Below are 14,220 nucleotides of genomic sequence, written 5' to 3' on the forward strand. Positions count from 1 at the left end.
GTTAAACACACACCTTATAGACTCATTGGAATTGAAGAAAGACACACACAAAGAACAGAGTCTCTTTATTTGTATGTTTCTATAACCATGTGCTGCCACTTAGAAGTGTACTTGTTGTTGTAATTGTTCTGCCTCTTATTGTAACATTAACAAACAAAGACCAATAATTTACTGTAAATAAGTAGTGGTTTCAATTAGCTGAAATTTGATGCAGCTCACCGACTGATCGCTACTACACACTAATGTGCCACAGCATAATGGTTGGGAAACGCTGCTCTATTTACAAGACACAATTCTGTATGCTGCGGTTTTAGGTACTGATGTTTTTTCATATTGTTGATTTTATTTAATACAAACATTTACCATTTACCACATTTTTTGAGCATCATAATACCAACAGCTAAGGTATCACAACAAACCTAACTCTAAATGTGTTTGTTTCATTTAATAGAAATTACTTTAACACTATTTGAGCTGAGAACACCGTACTAAATAAAAAATAAAATTGTGTGTGATTTTTAAAAAAAGCTTAACTTTGTTAAGTCCAGATTAAATTAATTCTAATTACAGAGAAATCTCTTTTACCTGTGATTATGATGACACATTTAAAATTGTTACACCCCAGAGACAGCTCCACAATTTCATAGATTATCTTCTTTTAACCCACCCACCCCATATATACCAATCTACTTATTTATCAAAAGAGAGTATCATAGTGCAGCAAAAAGACTTGCGGTTGCAGTGGCAGAGCTTCATTAGTCTAGACAAGCACTATTCAATTAGATTTCAATTAGTCCGACAGTGGAGGTCAAAGACGTGGTGGCTTCTCCAGTAATTAATCCGGAACCGCATTGAGCTGAGCTAAACTGAGTTGAGGCAGGCGTAGCAGGGACATCTAGATGGCTGGATGGGCACAAACACACACACACACACACACACACACACACCCTCAGGGTGTATGTGAGGGAGTGGCAAAGGGGGAGGTTGGCATGGGAATGCACGTCTGCCAACAGATCTCCCCTGACCTTGATTTACGCCACACAGTGAGTGGGGGAAGGAAGGAGGAGAGCTGAAGGAGGAGTGAGGCGTGGATAGCGATCTGCTCTGGAACACTAATGACAAACACACACACATGCACACACATGAAATTATGCATACAAAACAGTTCTTGGAAGTATCATTTAAAGCTTGTTACGTCACCTGAACTGGGCTGCAGTAACAGATTATTACTATGAGGGAGACTCGTCAGTGACACTGTCATTATTGTGGTCACTCTTTACTCTGTGACACTGTCATTATTGTGGTCACTCTTTACTCTGTTGTTAGGAATTATTTTTGACAAATAATTTGTGTCGCGGGTGTGAATGAGTTAAGAAAATTAAGTAGGACACATGTTGGGCCCTGTCAGTTGGTGAGGACAAACAGAGCTGCTGTCAAATAATTCACACTTACTACAGGTCGTAATAGAAGACTTTGTTTTGCTCAAGGACACTTCAGTAGGGATAACTCGATAGGATGAATGATCATCTGTCAACAATGTCTACAGAGACAGAGCCATCAGCAAGTCATACCCTATGAACAAAATAACAAACATTCGCTGTGTGTGTGTGTGTGTGTCTTGTTTCCTGTACTGTGACAGATGGCAGTCCAGACTCTATGGGGTCTAACATCACGTCACAAAGGGCCAAAAACAGCCTACCGTCTCCTGTGTTTTCATGTGTGTTTATATTACTGTGTGTGTGAGGTCAGTGTAGGGGATCTTGAAACCCAAAACTGATCCTGTTAATCTGGGAGGTGGGAATAGCGGAGGGTATTTAAGCCTGTTTCGAAAACCCATACACACTTACGCACAAATACACACTTACACACACCATGTGGGACGGCAATCAATCACAAATTGAGGAGCTGGCACAAGTAAGCAGAGAATTAGAAAGGATTACCTATGGGGAGAGGAGGGGAGGGAGGAGGGAGAGAAGGAGCGGCGTAGTGTGCGAAGACTATTTGACTGTATCACATAACAGAGTGGAGACTGGACACTATGGTCTGAAACGACACGGCTGTCAGTGTATGGCTAACAGTGAAGCCTGCCAGTCTGTAAGTCGTAGTTAGATTCTTCATTTGACTGTGAGTGACTCTTCCCCTGATAGTGTTAACATGTAAACATAAATAATGACACCTGACAGTACACACTTAATACAACAGAGAAGCAGCTGAAAAAGTCTATGTTAACACTGCAGAACTTAACGCTCAATTCAAATTTCTTTTGATTCCTACACAAGTGCCTTTAACGAAACAAAAATGAAGCTTCCACTGTATGTCAGTCCTTTTATAATTCTCATTTTATTTTTTCCAGTCGCTGATTTCATTTATTTGGGTTTTTTTTTTCTTTTGCATCTGATGGAGGAAGCTAATAAAATTCTTATTGGCTTGTGGAATTCAAAAGTCATTAATCAATAAGTAATAAAAAAACATGGCTGTGTGTGTTCAAGCAAACTCCAATCAAACACACAGCCCTTTAGTCTGCCAATCATTAAAGAAAATACCCTCAAATGGTCCGTCAGCTGGTCCACCCACTTGACAGTCAGTCAGTCAGTCAGTCAGTCAGTCAGTCAGTCAACTGTTCAGTTACCACTGCAGCTCACTAGTCACTGGGGTGCATTACAAATCAGTGAAAGATTGGCAGCTTAAAGGGTCCCTGGACTCCATCCAAACCTCAGTTTGATTTAATGACAAAGAAAAGACGTAACATTTATAGAAATATCCTGTATGTTAATAAGAGTGCAGACCTGATCTTGACATCTGCTGATGTGTAAAAGTTGTTGGCTGCTGGTACAGCGTTCTGCTTTTTGTCATGGTTCGACTCGATGCAGCTGTACAGCTGTCGTTTGACTTTTTACCATTTTACTGGGTTGCATTGAAATGCAGAAGGGAATTAAATGTAAACAAGTACAGGACGAAGAAAGTCGGTGGAGAATGTCATCGACCGAAGGTGACAGAGATCCACTTGGCATGTTTACAGTACGTGGCTTTCATTACTCCCACAAATGTTGGGGGACAAACAAACCGGCCGAGCCGAATGCCAAAAGCATAACAGGTTCGCTTTGAGCACAACCAAACAAAAGTACGCAGTGTAAAAATTTAAAAAAGGAGCACCAAACAAAAGTACGCAGTGTAAAAATTTTAAAAAAATCACAGTGTTGGCAGCTAGATATATTATGACTACATTAAAATACATACCTGTTCTGTGCCCACCTTTTAGAACCTGAATCAGACATGTTTGATTTCTATGCCTGACTGTAACAACAACAACTATGCAAATGAGTAAAAAAGAAAATCATTAGAAAAAGTTCACCCTGATAATTGCATAATTCATTGCAATGTTTTTTTCTTCACTCTTTTTTCAAATTGTCCTTCATTATGTCGTCATGTGGGAAAATGTCATAGACAGATTTTAATGAGGGCAGCAACAACAGAGCCTGTTTCTCCTCAGTTTCTCCGCGTTGACTTTTTCTCCTTTTATTGTAGGATTGTTTAATAAACTCCATCTGATCTTTATCCTGCAGACTACTGCCGCCACAACTTGTACAGAGAAGGAAATATTTGTAGTACACATACACACACCCACAGCACTTCATGTGGACAGGCACAAATCTTTCCTTCTTCTCTGCAGCTTCAAATGAATGTGCAGAGAGAACAACCTGGCATGAGCAAGAGATGTGTGTGCGCGTGTGTATACAGAGGAAAGGATATGTGTGTTTGCATGGTCAAATCTAATCAGAGGTCAGTGTCCAGTTATTGACATCTTTCCTTACCCTGAGAAAATAGTAAATCTTCTCCCCCTCTCCCTCCCTCCGTCTGCCCCCCTGTGTGTGTGTGTGTGTTTGCCAATCAAGGACTTGTACGTCTACAGCAACTGTGGAGGTCAGAGTGGGGACATTATTTACTGTTATTGTTGTTGGCTCAGTCTGTCGACTCACACAAACACACAACACTCCTTTTTCCACTATTTTCGGAACCACACATACACAGGCACGCTTTGGCAGCACAAGTTCTTTTACAGCAGGACAAGGACAAACATGGTCGCCTGCAAGACACGCACACATCAATGTTTACACCTGCACATAAAGTCATTTAACACTGAAACCAAACCTGCACAAACAGCTCTGATAGAAGAGAACACACACCCACACGTGACTCAATAAACAACAAACAATGTCCATACAAATGTACACAGTACTGTCCATGCTGTTAGAGACAGTATAATTTGATGAATGAACATCTTAGATTTTTACTTTATCCATTTATGCAAAGGCAGTTTTGTTTTTTTTCAAAACCACCCACAGAAAATTAAAGTCACAGCATCTAAAGCAGCTGTCCAAACTGGCATCACTCAAGTGATGCTGTGGGCAGTCATACATTCACTGTAGACAGTACTGTTTGTCAGTTTGCATGATAAGCCTATATTTTATGTGATAATTTACCAACAAAAGAAATGCACCGTCTTAGTGCTAGTTGTAGATCATGTCCTGTATGACAGCTGAGGTGGAACCAGTCCAGTCCAGCTCCACTATATCTATAATCAACCCATTTCTGATCCATGGTCTGCTTCATATAACACGTTCAGCATCTTCAGTGGTGATTAATAATTTAAAATATGTCACATTTGCTTGTCTTGGGCATGCATATTTAATCAACACACTTTTAAACCTGATTTAAAGCCCAATTAAAAATGCTAATGTTTACATTCCGGTCAGTTAGTAATAAAAATATTTAACAAAAATTACGATAGTGTCAATTAGACAAATGTAAATGTGTGCTTTATGAAGCACCTTGACAAAGGTGCATAGTTAAAGGCTCATACTTCACAGAGACATTTAAACATCATGTTGTGTTGGTGTCATGCATCATGGCACGTCTTACAGATGAAAAAAGAAAGAAAGAAAGAACATACCACAAACACAGAGCATCGCAGCAGCAACTCTCTAACAGACTTCTAAAGAATTTTTTTTCCTTTGCATTTCTTTTACTGGTCTTTCACTTCCTCCCTTTGTTTTTCATTTCTCCTTTGCTTCTCTCTGCACTGCTTTTTCTCCAGCGGCTGACTTGTTAGCATTCTCTCTGTACACATAATTGATTCCTTATGCCTTCCGCTTGTGAAAATGTCATTCATAATTCTGTGTGATAGCGAGCTAGCAGGCTCGCCGGCCAGTTGTCAGTTGTGGTACATGACCAATTTATAGCAGAAACACACCCTCACACCCAAACATGATGTTACCAACCAGGCATGGGTTGCTGCGTGCGGCCAGAGGCAAACATTAGCCAAACTGTTAGTCATTTTTATTGATTTATATTTTAATCAAGAATATTGAGGGTTGGATTAGGCATTTTAGAGGTACGTTTAGGAGTAATACTTTTTAAAAAATGTGATGCAACAAGTAGTATTTAAAACCAAAATATGCCTATAATTTATAATTTCCTCTGTGACTGTGTCAGAGACACACACACTGTGTATCTGTGCCTGTATAAAAGCTACATCTACACACCTGCACACAGATAAATGCACATACACACAGGCACATGCATCAACACTTACACATAAGGACACAAGGTACGTATGTAACCAAGTCCTCAACAAGATCTTTGACACACTTCACTTCAGTTGACTGAGCCAAAGGTAGTCACTGTGTATGTGTGTGTGCTTCAAATCACACAGTCCAAACACTAACACTTTTTCACCTGAATTCATCCTATTAAAGTATGTTCTCTTTATCTTACCGAGAGAGAGTGAAGAGCAGAGAAAAAGAAGCAGGACAGACAGAGGAAGTAGAAGACCAATCACAGGAAACATAAAGAGGAGGAAAAGAGAAAAATTATATTTGGGAATAGATGTAAATCTAAGAGGAACAGTGTCAGAGAGATATTTGGAGGAAGAAGGTGAGATGGAATAAAAATAGAAGAAGAAGAAAAAAAAGAAGAGTAAAACAAACATCAGGAGTCTCTTACCGGATGTCTGCCCTGAGGGTACATGATCCCAGGAGAGGAGACGCTGCCAGTCCGTTTGATGGCCAGGTTAGTCCCCTGGCCCTCCAGTCTTTTGCCCTCCACCGGGTATGCACTCAACACACACACAAACTCACACTAACACTAAGTCCACTCGCTGCCCTGGAGCTGGGCTGAGGACAGTAGTCTTCCTAGATTGCTTTCTCCTCGTCTTGTTAGGTGAACTCCAGCCAACAAAACTCTGCAGTTCTGTGTTCGTTAGTTCATCTGTCCAAAGTCATAATTAAACACAGCACCAGACTTCACCTCCTTCTTCTCCTCTCTGTTACAGCTCTGTTCTTCTCTATGTCTGAGTCTTTCTATCTCTCTGGTCTTCTTCCTCTGATCAGTCAAGGTCCACACTGTAGTGACATGACAGAGGATTTCATCAAGGCAGTCACCCCTTTTCCTCTCCTCCTCTTCTTCCTCCTCTTCAGCTGATGGCTCCTTCACCTGGCTGTCCAAAAACAAAACATAAACATACTCTTAGCCCCTTTTAAATATTCGTCCTCTCTGCTTTTTACTCCTGTCCAACCTCTCTGTTACACTAAAGCCTCTCCGCTGACTACTGCCGCAGAAAAGGGAAAGAAGGAGAGAGCAGGGGAAGGAGGGAGGGGAGTAGAGACAGGGAGAGGAAGAGAGGGTGAGCTTTGTTTTTAATCTAAATGTGGAAAAAATGCAAGAGGAAAGCAGGAAAGAACAGCAGGTCAGTGGAGGATCCAGCGGGCTTTTCAGCAGCAAGCCCTAGACTGTAATATATTGTGCCTGTTGGCTTCAACACAAACATGACAGGCTGCTAAAGCTCCTCTTAAGGTGGAACTGAGCAGATAGAGACACCCAGTAACAGTGAGAGAGAGAGCGAGAGAATGAACCTAGGAGAGAGATGGATCCCTTTCAATTGTGGTCAGACAGAGAAAGCAATCAGTCATGCACAAAGACTTCCACTCAGGCTGATATGAATCAGAGTCCACACAGAAATGTTACAATACTTATATACATGGTGATTACAGTCATGCCAGAGACACGTGTTGTCATAGGCTACTTTTGTACACATCACTGAGATATACTGTAAGTCAATTGCAAGTCGAGAAGTGCTCAGACACACAGAGAGTAATTTCAAAACTTGTTTGATTTTAATGTAACTGAAAAATATGTGTACTAAAACAGCTGTGACAAGTTTCATTGTTGTAGCTTTCTAAGGAAATAAGCCATGTTGAAGTGAAGCTGATCATTTTTAACCCTTTAAATGCGCCAAAATGTAGCTTAACCCAAACTTTAATGAAAAACTTCATCCCATTATATTTTTCTGTTTCCTAAAACTGAATTATAACAATACACATTAATTCCCCATCATATATTTGAGAATAAAATGTTCACATATTGTAAGGCATGGCAGATGAATAATACACACACTGCGGGAGAAGGTTTTTCAATGAAGCGCCTCCAGTGTGAAATACCATCTGAACGTCCAGTATTTGTTTTTCAAGGCTTCAAATTCAGGTCCGACACCCAGCCTGTGTCCAGACCAGCTTGTCTCTCAGTTCCAGAAATATGAAAAGGAAAACAAAACACTCATATTTAAAGAATGTTGACTTATCTCAATTAATCATGATTTTTCCACAGCGCCCCTGTGAGTAATGGGACAGTCTTAGACAGTCTAAAAACATTAAGGAGAAGCCCAACAGCCCTCGAACAAGGCAATGAAAACACAACCTGCGTGAGACCCAGTGAGTAAGACATCAGGAAGAAGAAATCCTCTGATGTAAACACTGCGTGCAGAAAGTTTTAGTCCTAATTACAGGATGTGTAGAGAAATATGGATTTTCCATATTATTTTTTTGGCCTGTATTATGAACACTCACTGTACGTAACCATCTATCCTCCAACATCAACGTAATGTATACCCAGAGGAATAACAGTTGTGTAAAGTGAGATGTATTTAGTCAAATAAAACCTCGGGAAATCTTAAAATCACTGTAAGAATCAAGGACCAAAAACCTCCCTGAGAAGGGGTCACCAAGAAGCCAAATATACTGTATGTCCACTGCACCGACCAGTACAATACCTGGTACTGACTACTATGTTATTCTTTCACAAGAAGACACTGTCCTTGCCAGACACAGCTTTCCTCTCTGTCCAGCAGCTTCCAGCTCCAGGCATCAGGGATGTCTGTTATCAAGTGTTAAAGCCAGACAAACTTGTGACTATTGGGTAACACAGGATTAGTAACAGTTACTCCAGGTTTAGCAGATGAAATCAGGCCAACGCTGACAGAACACATAACACAGAGCAAACTGAGACACTTAGGTTCTGTTACACTTTTTTGTTACATATAAAGCATAAAGTATTACTATTTTTTATGTGATCAACTACTAAAAATCCCAATACAATTGATGGCCACACAAGAGCAATCCAGATCAACTTATATCTGATAAAAAGCAAAAAAAAAATAAAATAAAATAAAAAAAATCTCATTATACAATTCTACAGAGGTTGTGGATTGTCTCTAAGATCTGAATTTACTTAAGTTAATTTTAGCTAACTAACACTGCTCCTTCTCTACCAAGGAATAAGTAAGGTTATATGATTTTTGGTTTGGTTCCAACACTTACAGGTTCACCTGACGGGTGTGCATAAAGGTTCAAAAGGTTATATTCACACTTGCCATTTTCAACATGGTTTTGGTTCATAACAATATTTGAAAATGACAGCAGTAAGAAAATATGCTTTTACTAGACTAAAATAGGTTTTAAAAAAATCTTATCTTAAGAAAGAAAATTCTTGTTGACAAGTTTGGGAATGACAAAAGATGGTGAATGGGAGATGGTGAAAAAAAAGTACACAAGCATTACCAAACTAATGTAATGTAGTCCATTTAAGCTATAATTAATGATGTTGGGCAGTGGAAGTTTGATTTTACCCTACAGGTAGGTGCATAAGCTAAGAAATATCAAGATTAAAATAGAACTGCTGCAGGATTGATTCACAAAAACTATTTATTTATACAAAGAGAACAATCTGCATCTGTTTCATGATTTCTGCTTAAATTGTGACCAGACTTCAACCAGTACAGAGATATTCAACCACTCAGTGGCATCTATACTTTGGTCTCATTGGAGTCAAGTATGTAGCATCCATAACAGTTATCTTTCCAGATATATAGACATGGACCTTTAAATATACATCTATATGCATTGCCTGTTGTTAATCCATTTACATTTGCCCACAGGTCACATGTTGTAATGATGTCTGTCTTTGATGTTTTCAATTTTCCAGTGAATCACAGTGTTTGGTTCCATCTAATCACACCGATCTAAAATTGTTTAGTTGGCAGACATGTTTAAATGCCCTACAACCAACAGATCCGTGTAGATGGAAATCAAAACTTCAACATGAACTGGCTCTCAACCAAAGACTTTTCTTAATTTAACCGAGACCTTGAGAAAGAACATGTTGTACAGGTTTAAAAAAAAAAAACCTAAGATGTGTACAACATAAAATTAACCAGTAAGAGTACAGAGAAAAGGAACCCCAGGCCCACACTGCGATACCTGGCAAAAGAACAAAACAGAAACACCACTTAATGCCCAAGATGTCATCAAAATCAATACGTGGAATATCTGAGGGATTACCAGTGTAACACCCGACACGTATCCCTGCTACGGGGAGATAAAAATGTCTACCTCCCTACCTTGGCTCCAGAGCCAGAGTTTTTTTTCAGGTTGCCCAGAATACACCAGGATCAAATAAGACCTGGCATTCACAGCTCTTCTACATACGGTGCACTAGTTTGACCAGGCGGTGTTTTGGCACTCCCTTTAATGAGTTTAACCGAGGACTCGCTGCCTTTGAACTGAATCAAACAGCCAATAATCTGACACTGTGGAATCTGACACACTCTGTCCTCCTGGCATCTGTGGACAGTTTCCAGTAGGACAAACTGTTTGTTAACAAGCAAGTTAGCCAGAGGACAGCTCCAAAGACTCACTGAAGTTCATGCTCAGACACCTTATTTACTTAAAACTTTCTCATTTGTCACACACACAATTTCGATAATAAGCCAACACAACTTTATTTCTTCTAAATACATTTTACACCCTTTAACTCCATTTGTTCCACACTTCACTATTTTCAATAAATACAGTTCAAATGAAAAGTTGCCAAATCACAGCATCTATTATGTCACAGCTCCTCAAAGAGAAAGGTCAACTTCTCACTATTTTAAATTGGGAAACCCAACAGAGCAACAACAGCAGCTTTGAGTATTATTTTTAGTATCTAAACCTGCGGGTAATCTCCTACTATGAATGCTCCACAACTTTAGCTTGGCAACCTTTCTACACTTGAAAATGGAGTATGGAGTCAAAAGGTAACAGCTGCCAGAAACTGTGCAAAATCAACTACCACCATCTGACTGAGGTTTCCAGTAGTACTTTTCAGCAATCCAAATTATTTTTCACCTAAGGCCTTTTCAACTAAGACTAACTGGACTCCACAGGACAACAGATACACATCAAGAAACACATTTTAAATCTCTTTGTTGTCATGTTATCCCTTTTCAAAACAGTATTGATTGATCATAGTCATAGACTGTATAGTGAAACAGCCATCACATTAGAGCTAATAGAACAACAGTACGAGTCAGTTTACAGCTCTGTGTCCTTCGTTTTTCCTACTTGGAAAAAAAATTGAAGTCCCTTGTTCGTTCCACAATGGGGAAATTCATTTTGAGTCTTTGCAACCCACACAGGCTGCCACGGGAGGCACCATTACATATATGGTTCCTCTTGAATCCCACTACCGTGCTCTGTGTGATTTTCTCTTAGCACTAGTCAACTTTTTATCTCTATTTCAGTGTATAAAAAAAGAGACAAAATAAATAGCAGAAGGTGAAACAATCACAAGTCGACATCTGCAAAGACTGCGAGCAGGAAGACTTTCCACTGAACAACATCCTTTCCATATCCAACTCTCTAAAAGCATTCTGAATGTACCTCTCCACCTTCACTTCTTAACCACTCAAAATCACTCCAATGGCCTTTTCCTATTTCTTTGCACTTTCTCTTTCCCGCTCAGAGACATAAAGTTCACAGAAACATCCGACACAAACATTCTCATCAAATCCAGCACCACGTTTCCCCATGTAGCCCATCGGACTAATCAGCATTATCTAATTGTCTAGAATGGATTATGCAGGTAATTATTCCCACAACTCCTCACACTAGGTTTCAGTGAGACAGATGGGCAAACAGACATAGGAACACAGTCAGGGCCCAGGCATCGCAGTTCAGACATGACAAGAAATCATTGATAAACCCGTGGCCTAAGGAAGAAAGAGATGAGTTTGGGATGTGAGTGTGATTTATTGCAATTGCTTTCTAAGCAGTGCTGTAGGATAAGCAGCTACCACAGTACAGTACCCTCCCTCCCCCCGTTGCTGAAAACCAGCAAACAGACTGGAAATAGTACATATACATTCTGCAAGAATAGTAAAAACTACTTTGCCTTACCTCAGCGTTGGCTGGGTGAAAAAAGCAGGGCATGAATGCAAGCTAGTGCCGTGTCAGCACCTACAAAGAGATGGTCACTGTTTAAAAGACAGAGGTGCAGTGTGGGTAAATAGTGCTGTACAGTAAACATGGCTCCAGTTACCTACTTTAAAGATAACACTGAGAATAAAGCCAGTGTTACTCCTCACTGACTTAAAATCCAGAGAGTGGAGAACTTCAAATACAGGAGTATGGATGTGAGGTCTGCCCTGTCTCCCTTTCCTTCTGTGTGTGTATGTGTGTATGTGTATGTGTGTGTGTGTGGCCTAATCAGTGTCATCATACTCACCTGTCTCTGTCAGTAGTCACGTCACCTGGTGCCCTCTCTCCCTCACTCTGTCTTTGTGGGATTGTTGTGTTCAGTGGCCATGTTAGTAGTGTTCTGTTCAAGCTGCCTGCTCTTTGTTCCTTGTTCTTGCAGCCTACTGAGTTTTGTGACTTGGCACTTTAGAAATACATTACCTACACCTGAAGAGAGTCCTCCTACTGCTTTTAGGTCCTGCCTGCTTCCTGCCATGGCTTAACCTAATAAGGGAGGGTTTTTGTGGCACTGTACCTAGCTGCCTGCTTCCTGCCATGGCTTAACCTGATTGAGGGTTTTTGTGGCACTGTACCTATGTTTGATTTAGTTTATCTGTTAAAGACACTGTAAAATGTAGTCTTTCGCTGCACTGTAATCAGATTAATTTAACTAAGTCATTAGAAATTACTTTGACACAGACATTTTTTGTATATAAAGATATATTTATTTCATCCTATTAGCTGCATTTATGGTATTATTATTAACATAAATCATAATAACATGATTATCAGAGTCTCAATTTATATATCTAATCCCACACAGATTTATCCAATAGTAGTGAGATTACTTTTACAGAATAGTACTATAAACAAGTCACTTGTTTATACTGTAGTTGAAAAGGAATGAACTACCACCTTAATTAGAAAGTCTTGTGCCACAGTTGGGTCAATAAGTGACACCCAGCCTTGGCTTGATGACAGCATATTTGTGCCACTGCTTTTAACTGACCAGTGCGGAAACACAAATGAAGATCCTGGACTGGAAGTGCCAACCCAGTGTCATGTCAACACCTCAATCAGACACCACCGACTTGTAGCCAAGATAAGTGAGGTCACTTTAAGTTCACACTTTAACTCCTTCGCCTACAGTAACTGCCCCAGCTCTTACTAATGCTTGGATATACAATATCTGGTTTCCAAATGACATTTATTTTTGTTATTATTAGAAACACTGTTCTTTAATCTGGCGACTGTGGCAATGTTCTACAGGTCCACTATAATGTACGTAATGTCAAAGTCCTCATACCTGTGGGAATACTTCAGTGTGAGGATTGGCAAGCATGAAACCCTGTGCTAATGATACATCTTAGGGCACATATCCCTGTAGAACAGGCTAAACTAAACGGGTACACCATGATTAAGACAAGACAAAACTGTTCTACAGTCCACCTGCACAGTATACATCCCTACCAACAAAAAATAAACATAAAATACATGAAAAAGCGTATTTTATAGTACAGTGTACGTACCTGTGGGGGTTAGTTCTTTATGAGTCTTTTGAGTCTTGTTTGGTAAGAAGTTCCAGAATGTTCCACCTGTAAACAGCACAAAAAGCTGTTAGTTAATTACTCAATCATTAGAGTAGACGTCACTATGATTAAATCCACCTCACCCATCATTTAAGTAACGACGAGTCTCTCGTGTTCTGGGTTCTTGCATCAATAACGGACTGTAACGACGAGCCAAGCTCGGGTTTCACGATAACACGTCTCAATTTAGATTGGACTAAATGTCAGACTTAAATCCACAGTTCCACCTTAAAAGCTCGTCCTCGTCTTAGGGCTTCCATACCTTCTAATTGGACAAAAATACCCCGCTTAGCCAATCCTCGTTAAGATGACCCACGTGGGGATCATGTTGTCGCACAGTAGTCAGACCAATCATGAGCAGACGAGGCTGATAAATGGGCGTGTCTACTGGCGATGGTAGATATTGTGGCGGGGCTGAAGGGGGAAACGACGGAGTCTGTGGGGATTATGGGCATTGGAGTTCCAATTATTCCGCGCGACCGCGCTGTGCACACGCACAAACACAGACGCACGCTGTCAGTCATGCTACATAAAGGCTCAGTGAATTCCACCGTTAATTTCAAACCTGTTAATCTATTTTTTTTTAAACAAAGACATACTCACACGTACATACACTATTGAGTCAAATTGGGTAAAAAAAGGATTTCTGTCCTTTTTCTCTGCGTTAAAACAATAGACTCAAATGATGATTCTTTCTTCTTTCCTTTCTTTATTTCCCTTTTTTCTTTCTTGTCCATCTGCATCTCACAGGTGTTAAATCAAGTTGTATTTTTGAAATTTAAGCATTGATTTATTTATTTGGAATCCATACAGTTATCAGTCAATTTCAATCCAAGACTCAATGAATCAAGTGTGCACTGATACTCAACGACTGGATGGATGGATTTATATTGATTGAATTTACAGTAATAGTACATTGCACTTTTTTTAATGTACACAGATTGATCATTTTAATTAAAATGCACAGATAAATACAGATTAAAAACAAAATTAACAATTTCTGTTCAATAATCATGCGTATG

General features: G+C 39.8%; 1 protein-coding gene across 7 annotated transcripts in view; it reads right to left on the reverse strand.

Moving 5' to 3' along the window:
• tle2b (TLE family member 2, transcriptional corepressor b) overlaps positions 1-13,437 on the reverse strand; it is a 67,540-nt gene extending 54,103 nt beyond the window's left edge. For 2 of the 7 annotated variants that reach the window (XM_017042498.2, XM_017042469.2), the window contains exons 1-4: positions 13,282-13,437; positions 13,139-13,204; positions 11,550-11,626; positions 6,004-6,496 (exon numbers count right to left, since the gene is read on the reverse strand). In XM_017042498.2, the coding sequence (XP_016897987.1) occupies positions 6,004-6,027 (24 nt within the window). In that variant the 5' untranslated portion in view covers positions 6,028-6,496; positions 11,550-11,626; positions 13,139-13,204; positions 13,282-13,437. Of the gene's footprint in view, positions 1-6,003; positions 6,497-7,452; positions 7,547-11,549; positions 11,627-11,695; positions 12,117-13,138; positions 13,205-13,281 lie in introns of those variants that run through there. The other 5 variants (XM_017042479.2, XM_025054262.1, XM_025054263.1 and 2 more) reach the window with 5 other exon arrangements.
• Positions 13,438-14,220: the final 783 nt, after the last annotated feature.

The sequence above is a fragment of the Cynoglossus semilaevis genome, chromosome 2, assembly GCF_000523025.1.
Source record: "Cynoglossus semilaevis isolate Cse_v1.0 chromosome 2, Cse_v1.0, whole genome shotgun sequence".
In the NCBI taxonomy this organism is placed as follows: Eukaryota; Metazoa; Chordata; class Actinopteri; order Pleuronectiformes; family Cynoglossidae; genus Cynoglossus; species Cynoglossus semilaevis.